The following is a 24,260-nucleotide window of genomic DNA, read 5'->3' on the forward strand; positions in this document are numbered from 1 at the left end:
ATGCATGGCTGGGACTGTGGCTATGGAAGCGTGGACATGTTTCATCAGCATCTGAAAAATACATTCATTTCATCTACCACTGAAAGACATGTAATGAGGTGCTCCCTTCCATGATGCTCCAGGCCCCATCCCTGGAGACATTCAAGGCCAGGCGTGATGAGGCTCTGAGCAACCTGATCTAGTTGAAGATGTCCCTGCTTACTGCAGGGGGGTTGGACTTGATGATTTTCAAAGGTCCCTTCCAACCCAACACATTCTATGATTCTATGATGGTATTACAAAGGTGATTCTTTGACCCTACCAGCGCTTAGGGTGCTTTCCCCCCAAAACATGCTTTGTTGATAACCACGGGGAACTGATTTGGTAGAGTAAGAGCTAACGTAAGTCTCTCTGAATGTGCTATTTTGTGTTCTTATTGCGATTTTAAAACTTGAAAGGTACTTTTTTTTTTTTTTTTAAAATGTATTTATTCCTCTTGGGTGAATTTAGCCTCCTAAAGCAAACCTCTCCCGATTACACACTGTAAACATTCAAAAGCTAGATGACCACAACTAGAATTGTGACACCTCGGGACTTCGTAGCCACCCAAGCCCTCGCTTTTCTACAGCTCCATCGGCGTTTCCGTGTGGAGATCTGCCACACCAGCTTGTCCTCTTCTATCGAAAACGGCAACACCCGTGTTTCCAAGGAGTTTTGCTTTTCCAGGCAATTCTGCCTCACTTAATCGCTACCTTGAAAAAAGAAAAAAAAAAAGTTAAATATTCTTGGCCAACTCGTTCGGGAGGACGGAGGTGGGATAAAGCGGAAATTTAGGGGTTGACTCCCAGGGGGGGGCTCCGTTTCGGGGCGGCTAACCCCGAGCAGGCCGCCCTGGAGGCGCCGCCCTCCCCTCCCCGCGCACCCCCGCAGCGCCCAGGAGAGGTGGAGGGGGGCGACCGGGCTCTGCGGGGCCGCCGCCGGGGGCTTCCCCCGCCCCGAGCCGCCGGCACCCCCGCCGCTCCTCCGGCTGCCTGTGGGCGGCGGCAGGAAGCGGGGCAGCCCCGCGGCCGCCGGGGGCCGCGCCGCGCACCCGGAAGCGGTTGGGCCGGTTGGAAGGGGGCGGTTGGCGGCTGACGGGCGGGCGGGCAGGCGGCGTCCCGCTGGCGGCCGCGGGGCGCAGGGCAGAGAAGCGGCCCGGCCCCTGCCGCCCCGCAGCCCGCGATGCCCTGGGACTGCCGGCCGCGCTGGCCACGCCGCGGGGCATGGTGAGCCCGGGGCGGCCGCTCCCCGCGGGGACCCGGCAGGCGGCCTCGCTGCTTCGCCTCAGCCGCCTCCTCCTGCTGCTCCTGCTGAGGGGCACCGGGGCGCAGAAAGGTGGGTGCGGGAGCGGGCGGGCGAGCCCCGCTGCCCGGCGGCCGGGGAGAAGGGGAGCCGGCCGGGCGGGCGAGGGAGACCGACCCTTCGGGGCTGCGCTGCGGGGAAGAGGGACCCCCCGCCTCTGGGAGACCAGAGCCCCCGCCTCTGGTCTCCCCCCACCCGGCGTGCGGCCCCGCACCCTGAGCTTGCCCCCTTCGTTGCCAACGGAGGGCGAAAGAAAAAAAACCCCGTTCTTGGAAATCCCCTTTTCTTCCTCCCCACTCCCCGCGTTGTGGGGTGCCCGCCCGGTCGGGGAGCGTGGGGGGGTCCCTCGGGCAGCCCCCGCGCCCCCCACAGTGCGGGGAGGTTTGTCGGGCCTGGGCCACCCCCGAGCTCCGACCCCGGCGGGGGGCAGCTGGGGGCGGGAGGGCTTCGCCCGGGAGGGGCGCGACCCGGGGGACCGGGGGAAGAGGCCGGGGTGGCGTTGGGGGCACAAGGGCAGTCCGGAGGCGGAGGGTGCGGTGGGGTTTGTCGACTGGAACGGCATCCCGCTTTCTGGGGCAGGGTCCCCCCCGGGGGAGGGTCCCCCCCAGCCGCGGGTGACCCCCGGGTTTGTCCTCCTTAGGTTCTGCGTGGAGTGATGTGAGCCAGGAGGCAGGTAAAGGGGAGATTCTGCTTGCTCTGAAAATAAATTTACGCGTGACCAAGAGTAGAAGCCCACTATAGGGGTGCGGTATTGCCCAGAATGTGTGATAGACAGGGTGTTCTCTTTTTTTTTTTTTTTTTTTTTGTTTATTTAGAGAAATTGTCGAGATTTCTCCTCCTCGGGTGAAATTACTGATGAGGCTTTAGGACTTTGAAAGTTACGAGGCACAGTTTGGTCACTTCATGGCGGAAGATCAGAGGATGCCACAGTAACTGTCACTTTGATCATATGCTTGGGAGAAAGTGGTGGGAGTGAATGTTTTGACAGCATCTTGAAACTTTCATTGCTGTGAATACAGGGGTTGAGAAAAGAAATTTTATGGTTTTCAGTTCTGCTTGCTTCTTGCACTGGTCTTGCTCCACTTCAGAAACTCAACTCAGTTTTCATTTAACTTTCTGTGCGTCTCAAAGAGAGATGAAAATGTGTTTGAACATCACAAATGCTGTATTTAAGTGCATAAAGGGAATCAGAAGTATATGTAGCTTACATTTTAATTAATTTTTTGAATGGAAAAAGGTCAGAGATGTGTCCATAGAGCAAGCTAGTCACATTGACTTACCTTTTCATCTTATTTCCAGCTAATTGCAATTAATTTTACGTTATGTTCCTATTCACCTATGAAGCTAATGGTAATAAGCATTTGGCATGCCTGGTTTTATTTTGTTTTGTTTCAATTTCTAATGGAGGAGGAGAAGACCCGTTTGCTTTTGAGAGGAAATTGGGCAATTTTAACATTTACCCTTTTGAAGGCTGCTCCTGGGTGAGTGAGGCAGCAGCAAGGTGTTAGTTCATGCTGTAGAAGCATCACACTCCAAATACTTGTGCTGGCCTGACACTTGTCTGACCTTTTGGTGAGCAGACTGATTTTGTTATTCTAGGAGAAAACTAAAGTAACTGGGCGGGGGAGGAAAGAGTTATTCTCCTCCAGATTATTGAGTCAAATTGGCTCAAGTGAGTGGTCAGAGGTATGCTAGAGGGGGTGGGACCATGCAGTGAGAAGTGGGACGGCGTGGACGGCAGGCTTTTAGATACGTTGTTCACTTTATCTTTCTGAACTCTGAGAAATGGCTGAAGAGCTCCTATCCAGAATTTCAATTTACAGTGTCCCTCTAGTTAACGCTTAAAGTTTGCATAGAAGTCTCGCTTTTGAGCAGGAGGGGAACATCTTTATTGTCCAGCTTCATTTTATTTGGCAACAAAAAAGCAGAGCTTGTTTTAAGGTTAGAGCCTCTGATGTTGTTGAATACAGTGCTCTTCAGTGTGACAAACTTGGAGCTTCTAAGAAAAGTTCTGCTTGTGAGGGACTGTTTCCTTGCCAAAATATTTTCATTTATCTTATTCCAGAGAAGGTTGGGGAGCTCATATCCTGTATCTTTAAATGCTGGTATAGTTATAATTTGGGTAAGGAGTCCCATACAGAAATTAAACCGCTGTCTTGCTCATAAATGGTCTGCACAAAGTTGTTCCTAAATTGGTGGATTAAATATATGCGCAGGCTTCAAAGAGAATATGTTGATTGCCAATGAAAGTACCCAAGGCTTAGGAAATTCCACAGTTAAAGTTGGTTTTAAGCTCTTTTATAAAAATAGACTAAGTGGTACTCTGTAGGAGCCTACTCTCATTCGTTACATTAGGGAGGCTGATCCTCTCTTAATAAGCAACTATTAATTTTCTTTTCCACTGTTCAGTAGCTCTAAGCCTCACATACTACATGGTATTTAAATCTTGTTCTGAAGATAGAGTGTTTTCATTTCTCACGTGCTTTTCTGTAGAGCACCTCACTAGTATGAACTGATTTAAAAATAACAGTATGGGTTTGGTCAACGTGAAACTTGTTTTGAATATTGGGTCAAATGTTCTCCTCCTCCTCCCCTGCGCTTCCAGGTAGCTGCAAACTGAGGAATGAAAAAGTGCAGGTAATGCTGTGATGAATATGCTCTTCACTTAGTAGAGCACTGTATAATCTTGTAGGATTCGAGTGGGATTTTTTTCAGTCTATTGAAAAGTCATTCAGTATATGTAATTCAGCATTCTTTGGTCAAGGTCTTGAACTTGAGCACCTCACTGTCTTGGAAAATATGAGCATTTTATGTGAGGTTGAACACCTTCAGAAACACTGAAAAAGACTCAAAAGGAAAGTATCCTGTGCTGCATTTCATAGTCTTGTGCATCAGGGATTGTTCAGTGCTGTGCAAGTCAGCTCTTGGGATTTGGAAACAATTCTGTAGTGGCTCTAGCTCCTGGTTGCAAGGAAATTGATATTTGAAAAATACTTAAAGTGTTTTAGTTGTTTTTCATGTAATTAAGCAGGTGTGAATGAAAGCAAGCCAGCACCATATAAGCTTCCTGCCCTTTGTGGATTGCATTTTGAGAAACAGTGCTCTTAACAGATGTTCAGCTATTGACATAAATTCAGTATGGCCTGTTTATTAGTTAAGTTTAACCTTTTTTTCGGATGTAGAGAAACATTATAAAACAGCTAAGAGGGAAATGGTTGCTTAGCTTTCATCAAAATAGAAGTCGAGTAATGTCTCAGTTATTCTGAAGGTATGAAGGTTGTAGGGTCTGTGGAGCAAGAGCTTTGTTATCACACATGTAGTTTGGTAGTTGTCTGTTGGGATTCCTAGTGGATACTGATTTGCATATGAAACGTGAAAAAAGCCTTAAGTTAGAAATAAACTTTAGATTCTGAAGTGGATACCCAAGTGATCTGAAGCAGATTTGTTTGCCACTTTTTATTAAAAAAAAATAACTCTGGATGGTTGTTTTTGAATGTGATTGCCACATTTTGTTCCAAACAAATACTGACCCATAAGGGTGTTGTTATATACTCAGACCTCATTGAAGAAGGTACAAGAAAGTGATTCATCACAGTAGCTTAAAACTGTTTGCTTCAGTGTAGCAGAGAAAAAGAATTTTTAAATATATGGTGCTGAGTTACCATGACCTGAAAAGCTCAGTGAAATGGCTCTGTATACATTGCGCCTAATGAAACGGTTTTGCGTGGCCTTGTGTTTTGTTGTTGAACTGCAGTATTCCTGGATCTGTTGTGTGTTCCTTGTTCTTTGATTCCTCTGTGTGCCCTCCCCTTCTGTCCACAGTGCTCCTGGGCTCACCTCTGCTTGTCCATCCAGTAAGACAGTAGACAACAAATTAGGCACATGCTGATCCATGAACCTAGCCTTTGCCTTTCTGTAGGATCTGAAATAGCTTGTGATCATTCAGATGTTGGTGGTGGAAACAAACAACTGCAGTGACTGTTGTGACTTCCTGACCACTTACTGTACAAGGGTATCGCAGTGCCTTTTTCACGGAAGTTGCTGCATCTTGCTTGCAGTATGCTGAGTTCAGAAGTTCCTGGGACAGGTGGGAAGATTAGCTGTGTAATTTTGTGAACTTTATTTCCTTAAACTATGTTTCAGACTTGGAAATAACTGTCTGTCCCTTTTGGCCACTAAGATAACCTTCCAATTGTGAACTTCAAGCCTGAAAGGATCTAACAATGTCCAACTACAGGTTTGGAAGAGAGGTGGCTTGATTTGGGGAGAAGGAAGCAGACAAAGAGAAGGTGGCTCTAGCTACGTATCTGTTAACTGGGCAAGAGCGGAAGAGAGGGAGACAGGCTGTAGGATCTCCTTAGATGTCCTGGAAGCGATAATTTCCTTCTGCAACAGGGGACTGATTGAGGGTTCCAGCTGCCAAGGTAGCCCATTGCAGGTGTCTTTTTCTGCTGCAGAGAGCTCCTGGCATATGGGTATAAAGGACTCCCACAAAACCATCTGTCATATGAGCAATTGTCGTGCGTTGCCCTTCATACGAAGCCCCATTTTCAACCCTTGCTAAATTAGATTGGGTGGTGTCTCATTGCCCTTTGTATCCATTGTTCTTGGCTGGGCTCATCTGGGAGGAAGAGAGTCACAGCCAAACCCACAAGGAATTATTTTGATTAAAAAGACCCCCAGCTCTTCGGATGAGAGATTTATTATCCCTCAACTTAACATTAGAATAAGTCTTTTATGATGGGGAGGGCAGTGCTCCATTGAACTATTTGGTTTTGCTGATAGGACGATTTAACTTAGGAATTCAGAGTGTTTTGAAGATGCATTTGTGCAGAATGCAGGCTCTTGGCGATTGTAGACAGGAGTGCTGTGGCAAATCCCCTTCATCCTTGTGCTAAGAAATATGGAATAATTTTTCAAAACTGGGGCTTGAAGTTCTGCCAAGCTTAGGTGACATGTCTGCTGCTTCAGGTTTTCTGATGCTCTTTTTCACTTCCCAACATTGCACCTTGAAGATAGATATGGTGAGGAGGAGGAGGAGTGCTCTACAGAACTGTGTGGAGGAATGCTCTTCCTGGGGGGAAGTGAGCTGGTGTTGGAAGTATAGACCTAAAAATGGTGAATATTCTTTGCCTTTGAAAACAAGAATCTCAGCAAAGTTATTTTTCCTCTTCCAGTTACTGAGCCTTATTTGAAGTGGTTACGTGGGTCTGGTGGGCAGAAGGTACATACATGTGTTCTGCAGAGCCATCCTTTCAGGGAGGTTGCCTCGCAGTACTGATTCTGTTCAGCCAAGCTCGTCTTTGGAAACCTGCTGAGGTTGTGCTAGCCTAGTCCCTTCCTGTGAAGAAAGCAGGAGTCACCATTTTGTGTAAACACTCTTAGAGTTCTCATACTTGATCCCAGAATGTATTGCATTTTGCTTCGGGTTGAAGCAGTACAATGCACGTTGGTTTTATATATTTGTGTGTGTGTACGTGGCTAGAAAAACCTCAGCTAGTGATAAAAAAGGTAACATAAATGTTCTTTCAGAAGTTTGTATGCTGTTACGGTGTGCATCTCAAGCCAGTGACCTTCTAGCATATTAGTGCAGTCTTTAGGAAAATTATTTTCCTGCTACTAAACAGAGATGTTCAGCTTTCAAGATTTGGAGGAATGTTTTCTTATGTTAGTCACATAAGAGGAAAATAATCCATCTCCTTTTCTGCAATTCTGCCACCTGCGGAAATGATGCATTAGGTTTTTAATGTGATCACTGCTGATCTGTATAGTTTCAGTCATCAGCTAGTTAAGTGCTGCCTTGAATGCATCAGCCTTGGTAGCTCAGACAATCATCAGTACAAATGCGATCCTTGTTGGAATTGCTGCTCGACGTATTGGCAACTGTTTCTATATTGGTTATTTTATCCATATTTTGAAAGGTTTTTAAATAAGCTGATGTGTGTCACCCCCACCTTTGTAGCTGCACCTTGTGCTTTGGGGAGGCAGTTACTGTTACCTAGAATTTGTTTTGTAGCCAAAGGATTTCCCTCTCTGCCTTCTGATTAAGAATTGCTTTTAGATTAATTTTTTTAACCAAATATTATGGAACACATGTGATCCTTTTTGTTAAATAGTGGTAGAGTTGAAACCCTTGTCCAAGCATAGGCTGTGGGTTTGTTACTAAACTGATGTTAGGATGGGTGGAGAGGGGGAGCAGTAGTAATGCTAATGTAAAAGGCCATGTAGCAACTTGCTTTAAAATAGGATCTATAAAATTTGCAGGATTGTTTTTTACACAGAGTGGTGGGTTATTGTCTATGAAGCCTATTCATTAATGTGGTCAGACTGTGAAATACCAGATTTTGCTAAGCTTTATGCTTTGCCTTCCATTATTTGAGGCAAACAGCTTGAGCTGTGCTATTCATATTCTGTTTGGGCTTGTTGCTTTATATTTGGACACTTTTTATGTTACTTGAATTAAAAGTTACAGTTGATAATGTCATAGTGATTTGACATTTGGACCACAGAATAGCATTGATTTTGAAAGTGGCTTTTGTTTGAAGAATTCCTTGTCTAGCATTTGAAAAAGATGACAAACCCTGACCCTTAGATGAGTAAGAAACATTTAACCTGTGCTGTTTCTTTTTGGGCATGTCATTTCTGCTGTTTTTCTGCATGACCACTTAGTTTCCATTGGTGAAGAGCTGTAAAAGGATAACATTTCTTTATGGTTGCTAAGCTCTTCAAAAGTGAATTTAAGGCAGATAGTTCATACCTGTTTAGCTACTGGTATCTCAGTTGTTTCAATCAGTTGGATCTTGGAACTGATACACAGGCACTTGATATTGCTTATGGCATTTGGATGCTTCCTGTTGGCATTTCTTACAAAATATGTATGTTTATAGTTGTCAGTTCTGTTTGTGTTAGATTCGTGTTTTCTCTGCAAGTACTTGAATAAAAATAATTTACTATGAGTTAGCAGTGTGTAAGGCTTAGGCGAGCAAGCAGCTCATGGGAGCTGAAGCTCAGTCATTAGTTAACCCTTTGACTTCGGTAAGACTAGTTGCACCCTGAAAATCAAGCACACGAGTGTTTATCTTTGACAACGAGTGATAACTCATACTTTTAAATAGTTCCTTGCAAGTTTGCAGTGAGACTGAGATTTGAGTTAACCTCTGGATAGAAAACAATTGAAATACATTTACAGTAACAATGTAACATATAATTCTAAGTGCATGAGCCATTAGAAGTGCAAGGATTTTTAGCAGTTACTGGTAATCATTTTAATAAGGTAAATCCTTTTAGAGTAAAAAGATTCCTGGAAGCCGAATATGTGTAAATGGGGTTTGGATATGTACTTGTCAGATGTGCTCACTTTTAGTTTTTGCTGACATGGAGGGGATGTTTTGGCCCGTTTACTGGTCTCTGTATGACAGGTGTTCTGTGTTTTGTCTCAGGTAGTCATTATTTTCTTACAATTATTTGACTGCTGATCTTAAGAACCTCTGATCTTCATATCTTGCTGAAAGTACTAAGTTTTAAGTTTTTGACTGAATGACCTTCTGTCCTAATAATAGAAATTCCACGCATCTTGTTTTTGAAGGGTAACAGAATTAGAGGAGTTCCAGTTCTGCACCATTGTTACAATAGCATACATAGCTGTTGCATTAGTAAATGTTTTTGTGTAAGCTGTATAAAGTTTATGAACTTAATTGTGTCATTCTTGGCAATAGTAGTACTGAATAATAAGGAATTAACCCATATGCCATAAATAAAGTAGGTGTATTTTTTAAGAATAAGTTAGAAACAGTTGGTTTGGTGGTGTGGTGTTTTTGTTTGTTTGTTTGGGGCGGGGGGAGCTTCCTCTCGAAGTGTTTAAAACATGCTAGCTGTAGTTAAAAATTCTCTCTCTCAAGATACCTTTAAATCAAGTCTGAAAACTTTCTGGAAAGTGAAATTTAATGCAACATCCTAAATTCCCTTTGGTTAGAATCATGACTAGCCAACTGTAAGTAGTTGTGGTATGCAAAAAATTATACTTAAAAGGGCCCTTCTGGTCTTCAGCACTGTGAATCCATCTTTCTGTAAAATGACCTATAAATTAGGATCAGGGAGGTTCAAACTTGGCACTTTTTGTCTTTTTCAGAGGCAAAGTATGGAGGTTTGTTTGTGTGTTGTTTTTTGTTAGAAACATTTCTCCAGTGGTTTCTTTATGACGGAGTTTTTATTTCATTGGCAAGGCTGTATTACATCAGTTTTATTAATTGCAATATTAAAAAAAAAAAAGGAAAATTGGATATTTTCAGTTGTGTTTTTTTTTTCTGTTCTGTGTGGATATCTCTGTTTTTGTTAACATTTTTTGTTGATCAGTAAAATTTTTAGATAAATGTATTACATTTTTAACTTTCCTAAATTCTTTATGATGTGAAAACTCAATTCAGCTCCAGCAAAATCACAGGAGGCTGCCTTATTAACCATATTCCAGAGATTATGCATCATTTATGTACTAAAAAATGAAAATAAAATCAGTGGTCAGATCATCTATATGCTTTATTAAACACTCTCCTCCCCACTTTATAACTTCCCTTGTTAGTCCCCCCTGTAAATCTTCTTCTGAGGCTTTTGAAGTTCTTTCCAAATTTGCTTTTAGCTCAAGGAAGAGGTTTTGTCATCCAAGATTGGAATAGTATCCATCAGAACGATAATCCTTCCAGCAACTGATCTTTGGATCATCAGCCTTGCTGAAATTTGATGTATTGTGCATGAGGTCACATGGATTCTTTTTTTTAAGTTTTCTCCCCTACAGCGGTTCTTCAGATAGAACCATTTCTTCAAACAGTACACTGATTTTCTTGGTTCTTTACTTGAAGCGCTGTGGGAGATAACCATTTGATACGTCCTTGAGAAGTGTTATTAGTGGTGGAAGAGGGAACTTGAAAAGCTTGGTATGCTTCTGTGAATGGTTGTGAGCAGATAACTTTCCTGTCGCAGTTTCAAAAAAGATGGTGTAAAAGCTTCCTAGAGAGATGCCGTCAGTCATATTACACTTATACTGTTGATCTGGTATTTAAACATAGCTTGTAAATAAATATTTTGTAAAATTATTCCAGATTTGCAAAAGGTTAATTGAATGCCATTAATTGAATTAATTGAAAGGTTAATTGAATGCCCTGAATGCCATTTTCTGCTCGTATTCAGTGATATATTTATGATTTTCCCAGATTTAGATTGGGCAATCCTAAAACCTCAAATGTTGCTTAACTGTGAAGAGCAAATTTTTTCAGGTCTCTTAATTGCTGTTTCTTGGAGTAGAAGTAGTAGTTGTTTCAGTGCTCAGTTGCAACTTCAGATATTGATTGAGGGGGATAGAAACACTGAACTGGTTTAGCAATTTTGTCACAGTTCTCTTTACACATCCTTTTTTTGCACTTTTATATTGAGGTGAAACTAAAGAGGTATATTAATTAGACTTGGCAAGGCAAGCAAGTTGTATAGCTGCTTGGCTGTAAATTTTTTTTGTACAGAGAAACCCCACAGGAATAAGGCAAATGAAAGATCCTCAGTATCTTGAGTGGAAAGATGAATTAGGAAAGCAATGGAAACAGAAGACAAGTTACAGTGGTGCAATTTTGCTTCTTACTTCTCAGAGTTAGGAGATTCTGACTCTGAAAGGATAGTTTACTGCAGTGATCTAGCATGTATTTGGAGTATGTTGTGCACTTCTGTTTGCCAGCAAGTCCACAAAGGTTTTTCATAGTTGGCAGATGTTGCATCTTTAGCAGGACTGTAGCCAGTTAAATCCATATCTGGTGATTTTAACTTTGCTCCAAAATGATTAAGATGTGGGGAAAAGACATCTTACCTCATTCAGTGTGGTAGAAAGAAGCCACTGGTGCTTGATTTTTCTTTTACAAGTCTGTGAGTTTTGTGAAACCAGGAAGCCACATTTTCTGTTAATTTCTATTTTTATGGCATTGTATACAGGTGTCAAAATATGTCTCAGTATCACAAGGGTGGAAAGAGAGGTGCACTAAATGGAATGCTTTTCAACATTTACATATGAAGTCCAGTGGTGATCAGCAGTTATGTTTTTCTCAAGGGTATTTGAAAACTTCAAATAAAGCATTTTCATTACTTTATCTCTTAATTTTTAAAAAGCTGTTTTCAAGGTCTCCAGTTCTATTAACACAGGGCATCCTTTTCTTCTTGCTATGAAGAAGTTATAGCAAAGCTGATGGGCAAGTTTAAAGTTCACAGTTTTTACTGGAGCTTCATACACTACCAATTTCCTGCATGCTCTTGCTATACTTTTGTGATAAATTTAGCACTTAAAAAACAGTGACTCAAATGTGTGAATTTATTGTCATCTTCCTAGTTAATTTTAGTATTCAGTAGTACATAATGTTTGGTTTATTGATTGTATTTGTAGAGGGTCACAAGTGTGAAAATACCTTCCTTTTAAGGGAACACCTATAAGGCAAAATTAGGAATGAATTACCTTTTAGAACAGATTGTGTATTATGTTTCATGGTGCTAGAATGAAGCCATGTTGTTCACAATGGAAAAACCCCAAATGGTCGCCATTGTAATTTTGCAATAAGAATTGGAAATGAGTGTTAGAAATTAAGATGATGCTGTATGTCACCTACGCAGGTAGAAGGAAATACTGGTGTAGAGATGCAGCGTTACTGTTTCATCAGTTGGACAACAAACTTTGAAGAGGGTTAGAAACTGACATTTAAAGTCACTGTTCTTGATGCAGCTACAGCAGCTGTTTTTTGAAAGCATCTAGATGCCCCACTGTTCTTTGTTCAGGTACCCAAACCATCGGCTTCCTTCCTCCCAGCTTCTGTTGATTTCACGGTAGCCAAACGTGATTTTTACCACTGGCTGTTGCTGTCTCACCTTCTCCTCCCTGTCCCTATCTTGCATCCTCTCCATTGTGCAGGCTCCAGTGATTGCTAGACCCTTGTTGACCCCTACCTGTACCCTTACTCAGTAAAAGGCAGATGAGGTGGTGACTTGGGTATGAAACTGCCGTACAGCTCAACAAGGGTACGATAAGCACTGGCAGTGGGTAGGGTGGGAAGTCCCAGCTGTTCTTATAAAAGGCAAGGTGGTTCTGCTGTGTCTGGTACTTAGATCAACGTATGCCACCATGGATCTGCAGTGTAGGCTGTGCAGTCTCATTTATGAACTGACAATGGAAGAGAGAAAAAGATGACTGTAGTGTTAATTTAACATGTGAATTACTGGTACGTTCGGAGAATTTTTTGCTGCTTTGTTGACGTTTGTAAGACTTGTGAAATTTCATTTGGTCCTGGTGTGGTGAGGAGTTTGAAGACCTTACAAGAGATGTGAAGCCTTTTCTGACCATGACTACTGCTTATTCTCATAGAGTTTTGCTTGACCATCTGTGTGTTATTTTTCATTTCCTTCATCAGCTGTGTTTCTGCTGTGTAGCACTTGGAGCAATGAAGCATAACAGTGTTTATTTTTACAAAAGTGTTGGTGCAGATTGCAAAGTAAATGATATGTCTTGGGATGCGGGCAAGTTGCGTGTGCCAGACAAAAGACGGCAAGCAGCACGAGCTGTCTGTAAGATTCAGCATAGGCAGCAGATCAGGAGGGCTTCTGCATTATGTATCATTGAATGCGGAGCCCTCTTACACAGTCCTCATGTAAATCACTTTTCACTGTGGTCTTTTGGGCTGCTTTTGCCTGCGTACTATTTAAGCAAGTCATAGCTGTCCCCGGGGACTTATTCACATCATTTCCCTGACATCAGTAAGCAAAAGCTCTACAACACAGTCTTATACGGCTGATCTTTCTTTTCTGTTCTTTTGAAGCAGTCTGGTTAGTACATGATGGCAGAGGAAGCAAATGTCTTACCTACTCCGACAATTTAATAATTTAAGATAATTTGTTTTAAAACGTTACCGTATTTTGGATGTTAAATTTAGCAAGGCTAAGTGTTACTTACTCTCTGGTGTAAAATTCAGTGGCTGAAAGCTAAGACTGCTTTTCCAGAGATGGTGATTGAAAAGCTGCGTGTACAGATGAAAATAATAAAGTGCTAATTATCACTAGCCCAGCATGTGGCTAGCGCTGTAAATGAAAACAGTAAAATTTTGTTGTAATGGCATCTTAAATTTTGTACTTTTGCTATAAGAGCAAGAATCAGCCTCTTTCTCCCCCCCACCCTCGAGCTGCCAGCATTTTGAAAGGCAAAATGCTTATTGTGCTTTACCTTTCGTCCTGTTCCTGTCTTTGTTAAACCTCAACCCGTAATTTTATTACCCTTCTAAGGGTGCCCCACAGCCAGTAAATCAATCCAAGCCGAGACACCAGTAATCCCACCTGCCCTCCTTTCCTTGCCCTCTACCACTGGCAGTGGCACAAAGAGCTGTCTCAGAGAGGCGAGATGTCTGAAATCCAACACTGTGCCGTGGGAATGGGTAGGGGCACTGGTCCGTCTTCAGCCAGCTCAGTTCCTGAAGCCAGTGCTCCGCTCTTGTGTGACTGGTCTTCCCTGGGGAGTGGTGGTTTCTACATTTTTGGTTGGGATTCAAGGTTGTTTAAAATGCAAACGCAGGCTGGCAGTGCTGCTGAAAGGAGCGGTTAGTTGGTGTTTCCCTACTCTCACACTGTCCTGTCCCTCTGTTGGGGAAGGCACTGCTGCATGTGCACACTAAAATAAATTAGGGGATTGCTCTAGGGTAAAACTAACAGCTATTTTTATCTCAAGTCCCTGGTCTGCTTTACCATGTGGCTGTAGAAGTGTTTACCTCCAGTGCCAGGAAGGGTGTGAGAACAAGTGGCCGAAAGCGAGAGGCAGACAAGGCTTGCTTTTGTCTGTGGCTGCACTAAATTAAAGTGCCTTCAAGTGTTTATTGAGCTATGGCCTCGCTTGTGGAAGTGTTGGGTATTTTATGTTGTCAGACATCTGTAATGGGATGAAACGCTCAAACTGGTGTGTTACTGAGGCAAAAAATGGTCTAAAGATGAAGGTGGACTGTGTGCTTGTTGGCTTGTTAAGAAAATTAATTCTGACAGAGGAGCAGATTCCTTCCTGAAGAGCATAGTTCTGTGGGTTTTGGTGGAAACAGTAATGAGTTTGGAGGACATAAATAAGGGCATTTGAAAATAACCTGAAAAAGCTATTTAGAATTTGATGTCTCTGTGGTCTTAATTCATCAGTGTTTCTTGTTCATGGAACTGTTTTGTTGGTCGTGTAAACTTTCTGGCCCACACTGAGAAAAGCAAAAAGGTGCAGTGTCTTTTAGTGGCACACTGATAAAGAGCAGGGAAATGCAGAGCACAGGAGCTAAACAGAAGAGGAGAAATTATAGTATTGCATTGAATCAGAAAGCTGTGTATTTGGAGTTAAAATGAGTGCTTTAAAATATCTTTTTGCTTATGTAACTCTAATAGATTTGGTTCTACCTTTGCTTAGTTAAGAAAAATTTAATTACATCCTGTATATAGTCACAAACTTACAGAAAATCATAGCTTATTTACGTAAAATCTTTTCAGGAAACCCACTGGTTAAATTGAGTCTGCTCAAAAGACAGTGCCACGTGTAAAAATTGAGATCGGTGTTTTGATATACATCAGTTATGCCTTATAGACGGTAATCTTAAACTGTCTGATGTCTTTATCCTTCTCCAAGTAAGGAACGGGAAAACATTCTCTAGTCTTAAAGATTAATTTTTAACATGTTTTGGTAGTGAGAACAAGATTAGCAGGCACTAACAGCAGCCAATCTCAGGGGGAAAAGGTTCTGATTAATTGACTTCAACAACTATAAAGAACAATTAATCTTTTTTGTGGGGATTAATAGAGTACTTAGCACCCGCTCCTGCATGTGCAATATCCTTTCATTTTATTAAATTTCACATTTTCTTCTTATCCAGTGTCTTTTGGTATGTTTGTATTGGTTCAACTTCTGTATTTTGTTGATGTAAAGAACTTGGGTATGAGAAATCGTTTTAAATCATATGCATGATTGCATCAGACATCAATGTGCCATAGCCTCGGGGTCATATGTAATCTGTCAGGATAACTCATCCAGACTGCATTCGAAGGCGCCTGCAGAAGAGATGAATGGTTCTCCTGACGGCAGCAGTCTGCTTTCCTCTGCTGGCTTCTTAAGGGGCACCCATGTTTCTAACACACGTTTTGATGAGGAGCTGAGCTTAGTCATCTTTGCTGTGAACATGGTCCTCAGGACACATGAAATTCAATGCACATCTGCAGATCTTCCAGCTAGTGTCAGATGTAACGTGTATGTGCAAGTGATCTGGTGCTTCTGTGAAGAGCTTAATCTATTCTGCAACTAGATGATCTTTAAGGTCCCTTCCAACCTAAACCATTCTATGATTCTGTTGTGCAAGTGCAGTGGGTCTGTTGTGTGACAGAGAGGGCTGGAAGAAAGCAAGAGACTCCTTCAGCTGTGTGCTGACAACAGAAGTTGTCAGCCCATGCAGGAATAATTGATTTAGGAATTGACGTCTGTCTCTTCTCTGTGTTCTCGGATATTCCACTCTCATGCACGCAGATTAACAGACTCAAAAGGTTCTCTGGCACTTAATTAATGACTTCCAAATGAAGTAGCTAATGTTCCTGTATATGTGGCTGTAGTGAAAAGAATTGTACTTTCTCTTTTTCTTGGGGAAATTGCTGAGTATTGCAGATTGCTCCTCTGATACAGGATGTATGTATGTGTCTCCGGGGTTGATCGGTGGTCTTTATACAACTTTGGCAGAAATGATGAAGCACCACTTACGCAGAGAGGCTCAAGAGCTACCCTTGTATAGGACTGATAAAATAAAATGAGGTTTCATTTTTCTGCCAGTTTCACTGTAAGTGTGATTTTTAGAAATTTCCAAACAGCTCCTGAGTGATGCTGCTGCGCTTGGCAGACTGTATATTGCATGCCAGACATGCAATGGTAATCTTTAAATTCTTCGAGCATGAAGTGTCTTGCACTTCTGCTATCACTAACCTAAGTGAAACACACAACAAGATGAGATCTAAAATGTCCAGTCACAATCAACTACTTCTAAAAATTGGCTTCGTGGTAAGATGATGGCGTAGATGCAGTTCAGCACAACTTTTTTTTCCTTTCCATTCCTTTCTAGTATGATTTGACAGCAGGTTCTTTAATGTGGGTAGGTTGGAGGAGTATTTTTCCTTGCATGTTCTCAAGAAAGCCTACAACAAAAGGGAGATTTGAGATTTGCATTTCCATTAAATTTTGTGAGACAGATTAGAAAGTTTTTCTATCTAGCCACTGGAAACACGACTGATTGTTCCAAGCTACAAGGGGAAATTTGACATTTCTTAGTGATGTGTCTTTAAAAAAGAAAGTCTCAATGTCTTTTATTTTATTTGCATTTTATCACCTAAATGTGTAAGAGTGTTTTTGGAGTTCTTTTCACTTTTCTCATCAGAAAGGTGTGCCCTGATCATCATACAAATGCAGTGCTGGTATTGTTTCATGCTTGAGACAACTGAACAGCAAACTAGTGAAGAGAACGGTTTAAATGAATGTTAGGTGTGATCTTTTCTACTTTTAACTGGAGAAATTAACAGTTTAAGTACAGTTTAGGTAGAAGAAGAGATCCAAGCTGTCCTTTGTCTTTGACTTTCAGCAGTTTAGGCTTAAGATGCAAAAGTGTGGGGAGGGATCAAAGGTACGTAATTATGTGCATTATTGATACTTCTGGTTGCAAGAAACATCATTTGTGTGGTTACTGCCTTGCAATAACAGGCTCATTGAAATGAGAATTAATTAACTACCAAGTATTCTAGATCGTGCAAACATTTTAATTTTCCTTAAAATGTTCTCAGAACAATGTATCTGCCCATAGAGGTGAAAGCTACTATGATTCCATGTTCAAAAGGCCACTGTATTAGTGTATCTGCAAAATATTTTCAATCTGTAAATGAGTAAACAGTTGCTCACCCCTGTCACAGGGTAGGAAAAGCACAGAACTGGTTAAATGGCTCAATGTTTTTATTTTGCATTTAACCTAAAACTGACTGCTGCTTATGTTCAAAATTAATTTTATATGTCTGCACTATAAAGAGTTTTGAAATACTAGCCACAAATATCACCATGAAGACCTAGTATGTATTTGTTGTTTTTATTGTTTTTAGTATAATAAGTTCCATGTATTTTGTAATGTGTGTGAATACTTGCTTGCGAAAAGCCAGTTTACTCGCAAAGGAATCAGTATTTTTCTTGACTATTAAGCGTATTGTGACTAATAAGGAATCTGACATTTAAATGTTTACTGGCTAATGAACCAAGGCCTTACAGGTTTTGAATGATAAACATTTCACTTACTCTCAGGTTTATAATGTGCCTTTGGAAAGAAACCAGGATTAAAATGATACACAAAACATACGGTTTAAGTTACCTCTTTGTAATGTTGGACAGTTGTCTCGTATATTAGAACAAGAGTAATTTAGGAAAGTAATTTATCGGCTGTCACCCAAATGGAAATAATATTTGTCATGGGATGGAACAAAGTATTTTAAAGCAAATTGCTAAAATTGGATGAAGAAAAACATGGCTAAACAACAGCTTTACAAATAAAAGTTTTGATTTTACTGAAGCAGATATTCCAAAAGAGGATGCATCATTTTGTTTCGAGATTGTTAACAAGAAAAAAGTTGCAGTTTGCATCTGTTTGTGATTCTGTATATACCAGCAGCACTTTAGCTTTTGAACACGCAGCTATCTTTCAATGTGCTCAGGTTGTAAAGAGAGTAGGTTTTGTTACTAGAAATAGGTGCTTTTGCAAACAGATTAATCCGACCTAGTTCAATATCACAGTTTGTTTTTACCACGTCACTTCAGTGCATTGGACTTACTTTTCCATTCAGTCTTGCATGAAATAGACTTAAGAATTTTGAAATTTAGTTAAAATTCCTAAGTATGTGTACAACTTTTGTCCCTAAAGCTTTGCTTACTTTTTCGTGTTTGGCAGAGGAACTATACGTATTAGTGTGTAATATGAAACACTTTCAGACAGTCACTTTTTAGCTGTCAAAACAAACATCAGTCAATATAAACGATGTTGACAATTGTGGATTTCTAGAGTGTGAAATCTTAATGTAATGTTAAATGTGTTGTAGTCATTTGGTAGGAACTGCATACACAGGCATGAATTTTGAAGGGTGAGATGGACCTACAGATAGTATGTTTGGAGTGATGTCAAAGACATTTTTTAGCAGCATATCTAATCTGATTCTTGTCTTTGCTATTTTTTCTTACGTTGCTTTGTTTAAGATCCTGAAAGGTCCTGGCTGCTTTTAGGATAACGTGTATAGATCTCTTTTAGAAGATCTCTGGACTTTCTAGTGTCAAATCCTGAAAATGATAATGCTGTTCCTGGCCTACTCATTTCATGGGACTAAAGTCAATAAATAGGCTTTTTAACCTCCAGTGCTAACAAAAATTAATCAGAGACATTACGAGGCTTATTTTGTGGGGTTTACGTTATTTCAGGTGTTAATTTTGTTGGATGTGTCCTTGTGCTCAAGAATACTTTGTTTCATCTTGATACAGAAATCTATAAAGAGCCAGTGAGGGTGGATGTTACTTAAAGAACATTCTTATTTCCAAAACAACACACAAACTCTTAACACTTCTTGTACTACATACTGGGGGAAATACATGTCTAGCTGTTGAGTGAATAGATTTTTCAGTTTACTGTTTATAATTTGATTTTGAGAATACACAATTTGTGCTATTTTTTCCACTTGTTAACAATTCTTCTTTAGTATTGTTACTGCAGTTTAAAATTAATACTCAAGTGTTAGGTAGAGGGCTGCAGGTTGGACTTATAATTTAATTTGTTGTAGAAATCCAGAAAAATTGAGTGTGTTCTCTAAAGAGATGGAAAAATTAATAACATTAAAATTGTGATACAGTAGAAAACAATGCCTTGCAGTTTGATGATGATCAGACCTGGCAGTTATTTTCAGTAAAGTATTTGCTGTCCATTGCCTTTCCACTTCTCTTCTTTTTCATCGTGTTGTGAACACAGTAATAACAGTAAAACTGATGTGCTCTTGTTTTAATGGTGGGTTTCTCCCTCCTCAGAACCTGTTTTCTTCTCTGCATGGGTGTTGAGGGAACATGAAATAGCAGGGACACTTTCTGTACTGCCTGTGCAATTTTTTAAGTCATTATGAATAAATTTTTATCTCATTGTGGAAGTTGTAGCAGCTGTCTGGTCACCTATCATGAGAAGTTAAACATCACGCAACACTAGTTGAATGTTATTTTCTTACAAGTACTGTTTCATCTGCATGTGACTTACCTTGGAGTTTGTTTGGTTTGTTTTTTTTTTTTTTTTTTTTTTTTTGCAACATGAGTATGGTTAAAAAACCAACACAATTCATGCCACTGCTAAAACCCAGGGTGAATAAAACACCAGTGAAGCCATGAAGATGTACGTATTTAATTTATTTTTGTTCTTTTGTAGGTGATGGATGTGGACACACTGTTCTGGGCCCTGAAAGTGGAACTCTTGCTTCGATAAACTACCCACAGACCTCTCCCAATAGCACAGTGTGTGAATGGGAAATTCGTGTAAAGCCTGGGCAGCGAGTGCAGCTCAAATTTGGCGATTTTGATATTGATGACTCAGATTCCTGTCATTCCAGTTACTTAAGAGTTCATAATGGGATTGGCCCCACCAGGACGGAGATAGGTAGGAGCTTTTATTATTGGTATTCGAAAGCTATTGTCTTTTACAGAATTTGGAAGATACTGTTGGTACCTTTGTTCCTTTTTAAATTTCTCCTTGTTTGCCTGCTTTGGGCGTAGAATAACTACTAGGTGTATGGTATTAGTGAAGTTCTCTTTTGTAGCACTATAAAAATTTTATAATTCAGTTGGCTATTGGGCACGGTGAGACCTTACCTGAATACATCATACACTGCTTTGTACAGTGTGCGTTGTGAGTCTTATGAGAAGTGATGAAAAGAAAGAAGTGTTTATTATTTACAGGAATCTCAAGTAAGGAAAAGAAAGGAATTTTAGTAATGCTGTAATCAGAGTTGTGTTTTTCCTGAGCTTCATATCAAGGAAACACAGCCAAACTTTGAGGGGTGCTGCGTGTACCTCACCACAGTAGAAAAACAGCTATCAGGGACCAGTTTTAGTAAATATACCACTGGTAGTGCTGCTACTAGAAAGCACGGCTAAGGAGAGATTCTTGTGTATGCCCTACAGGTCTTCAGTACAGAGAGGGAATACAGGTGCAACTGTAACTATAGAAAAATAAAAGTGGTGAAGAAAACAGTAGTGTGATTTTTCTCTTTGGTGACTGCTCATTTGAAGTACGCTTACTGTTGTTCCTCAGCAGATGACCTCTCTGTTTGTAATGCCAGAGTGTTCTTAATGTAATTATTCTTAAGTAATTCCATTTTGTTTACTGTTATTAAAGCGTATGTAAATGTCTGTCGTCTTGACACAGTTCTTATATCCTAAAAATGTACTGAAAAAATTATGAGTAATAATGATAGCAGAACATGCTACATTTTGTTCATGCATACAGCTAGATGCTAAATGCAACACAGATCCTATAATAATCTTTTACTCTTCAGATTCTCAAAGGAAACTCCACTGTAATGTTTTGTTTTGTCCCCTTTAAGGGGAAAAATTGAATTTCGTTACTATAATGCAGTTGTTTGTTTTTCTTTTTTTTTTTTTTTCCCAAATAGCAGTGTGACATTATCATCTACCTCAAGGTATATGTAGGTATTTAAGACCCTTGTGATTGCTTTGCATAAAACTCAAAATACGTTGTCATTCTTCCTTCACTAAAATTAGTTGGTATTGTGCAGATTAATTTTCTTTTCTTTCCTAAAGCTATAATTTGGAGAGGGAGAGAAAGAAAGATTTGCTTCGCCAAGATTCTTTTTGTGCAACTCAAATGCCAGTCCCACTAAATTGAGTCTTTTTATAAAGAGGCTAGTGGAATGTTAGCTTTGTTAACCTTCTTTTCCAACCTAGGTAAGTGTATGTGAAAATAAGTGTGTGCTTGGAGCTGTTGAGCCAGACTTGGTCTAAAATAGGAAACACTGAAGTCCTTAAATGGCAAGGAACGTCCAGTTCTGATAAGTCTATTATTCACTTTTACAAGTGACTTAACGGGTTCGAGTAAATTTTCTACTTCATTTGTTTCTCTTGACTTTCAGCTGTTCCCAGCTGGTGTAGTAGCACAGTATGTTGTGCAAAAATGTGTGCGTTGTTCTGCTCTTAATAAATTAAATCACAGAGCAAACAGTGATATTAACAGTGAGAGATACAGATGATGCAGATTCTTGAATGTTCATGCTTGAAGCAGCAAACAGTGGAGAGACTGAAGTGACCCGAATTTGTTTGGAAGAAATCTGGAGTTATCCTAGTTTTTTCCATTCAAGACAACTGACATGGTCTAACATTAAAATACCTGTATCGCATAAAATTTAAAATTCAATGATATCTACTTTAATCCAAAATGACTTAAAAATTGGTTGATTAGATCAAAAAATGAATCGTTAGTGGGTTAGTTCATTGTTAAACACAGAAAGTTTCTAATTAAGCTTTTAAGGGCTAATTCTCATTTCAAGACTTTCGAATATTGATCAATAAATCAAAAGAAGATTAAAATCCTTGAATCTTCAAGATTCAAGAAGAAGATTCAAATCCTTTAAGTAAAATCTAGAGGTGTTCTGTATTAGATTTCGTCACAGTTCAGTCACTGTGTGTCTACAGTCAGATGTACTTATTTAATACATACAGTGTAAGCCCAGATCTATAGGAGCAGAGAATATAAGCTACTCTCCTCCTGTCATGTTGCACTTGGGGTCCTTCAATACGTAAGTACAGACAAAATAGTAATATTGCGTCTTCTGCACATACCACTGACAGAGGCATCACAGCAGTCGTTTTGTCCATTTCTAGTGCCCACTTTTTAAAAAGATTGCTAAAAATCTGACAAGAGGCCAAGGAAGAGTTAGAAAAATGATTTATAGTCTCAAAAGTACATGTTGCCATGAATCATAAGGTGCATCAGTCTACAGTTTGTCAAAGGCTGTATCTGCATAGTGCAAGCAGCCCTGGATAGTTTATCCAAGCTAGATTTAAATGTCTTGCCCTGTGTATTTGCCCAGAGAGGATAACTGATGTCTTGAGGACAGTCTGAACTATCCTGAGAGGAGTTTCATGCTGGTCAATTGTGTAACAAGATCCAGTGGCTGAAAACAAAAATTAAAAAAGGAAAAGAAAAGTGGTAACTGGAAAAATGATGCACTTCATCATGATGAATGCAATTAATCATTGAAACACGACTTAGAGCAAAACATAGGGTCAGTGTGGAGCCTTGGTAAAAAAGAACTTACTTTGTAACTCTTGCTGATAACCAGTTTAAATAGCGAATTGATGTAAGGTTATATTTGCATAATGTTATAAATTTAATTAAAGTATTGTAAAATCCATTTTCTTTTTTTTTCATTAGAAAATAGCCTTGCTTTGTTCTAAAATACCTGAATGAGCAACATTTGGAAAGCTCTGAATAATGATAGAAACTTGTATTTCTAATTTTTTTTATTATTTTATTAGTACTTGAGAGTACAGTTCACTTTTTAAAGGAATTTGACATGCACGCTTTGTTTGTTTGTGTTATATTTGTTTTGTATTGAATTTGTTACAAACTATTCCTGCAGGGCACTATTATTCCGCTCCCTCTACTTTATTGTCATTTGCCTTCAGTTGAGAAGGGAGTCTGGTGTCTTCTCTTGCTATGTTGAAGTATGATAACATACTTATTATCAAGAATGCAAATAAATGAATGGTAAAGTGAAACATATGCAATGTCATTTGCTGCTGGTGATTATCTACTTTGATTATCCACTGCAGAATCTTAAGTAGGGTTATAGATGGTTTACAACATTGAATGATCAAGGCAGCCTATAGAACAGAAGATGGGTTTTTTTTTTCTTAACAGGTTAATAAACTGCTCAGTATTTTATTAAAGTTTCTAGTTAGTAAGACTGGAGAATTCCGTGTTGACTCGGGTCTGTTTAACTGTCATTCCTCCAGGTAATGCCATTTGGTAGTAATTCTAGGACTTCATAGGGCAAATATTGTCAACGTCTGTGGACTTCAGCATCTCAGTTTAAAATGTATTATTTTTGGTCATTTTGGATGGCATGAGAAGTATCCAGATGCAGAACCTCTGTTAGGTCATATAGGCGTAGCAAAACAGAAAGTGAACCAGCTAGCAGTTTGTATTAACTCACATATGCTTGTACGTTAATGCTGAAGTGCAGTCATCGTGCCTGCTGTTGTCCAAAATTAACAAAAGTAGTTGACAGAAACCATGCAATAGTCAACAAGGAAAAATGCCCCAACAGCTGAGGGAAGAGAAGGGCTTTTTTTCTCATTTGCTTCTGTAGATGATTCTTGTTGCCCTAGCTTGATCCTTTTCCTTGACAGATTTCTCGTGGTCTTTGAAGAACTGACTGGGGGGGTTATGTGTGGCTGGAGGTGAATGGGATAAGGTCACATTTATTTGCAAGTGTTAAGGGTATGAGAGACCCTCACCTGTTGACAGTGGCAAAATAAATGTGGTACCCAAACTCTGCCATTTGCTTTAAATGGATACCGACTACATTATTTAGTGTCACGTGTGTGTATTGTTTTTGAATATATGCCAGAAGTAATGTGAAATTACACTGCAAATGAAAAAGAAGCTTATTACATATGTTGGTTTTGGTCCGTGTCTGTTCTCCCTCTTTTCTGCATAGGAAAATACTGTGGGTTTGGCTTTCAAATGGATGGTTTAATTACTTCAAAAAGTAATGAAGTCACAGTACAGTTCATGAGTGGAACACACACTTCTGGACGTGGATTTCTTGCAGCTTATTCAACCACTGACAAATCAGGTATT

At 40.1% G+C, this 24,260-nt stretch overlaps 1 protein-coding gene across 2 annotated transcripts in view; it reads left to right on the forward strand.

Annotated features, from left to right (window-relative positions):
- Window positions 1-775: 775 nt before the first annotated feature.
- DCBLD2 (discoidin, CUB and LCCL domain containing 2) overlaps window positions 776-24,260 on the forward strand; it is a 47,242-nt gene continuing 23,757 nt past the window's right edge. The window contains exons 1-3 of one of the 2 annotated variants that reach the window (XM_074595461.1): window positions 776-1,353; window positions 19,806-20,033; window positions 24,118-24,255. In XM_074595461.1, the coding sequence (XP_074451562.1) occupies window positions 1,242-1,353; window positions 19,806-20,033; window positions 24,118-24,255 (478 nt within the window). In that variant the 5' untranslated portion in view covers window positions 776-1,241. The remainder of the gene's footprint in view (window positions 1,354-19,805; window positions 20,034-24,117; window positions 24,256-24,260) is intronic. The other variant, XM_074595452.1, reaches the window with a different exon arrangement.

Source organism: Larus michahellis, chromosome 1 (genome assembly GCF_964199755.1).
Source record: "Larus michahellis chromosome 1, bLarMic1.1, whole genome shotgun sequence".
NCBI lineage: Eukaryota > Metazoa > Chordata > Aves > Charadriiformes > Laridae > Larus > Larus michahellis.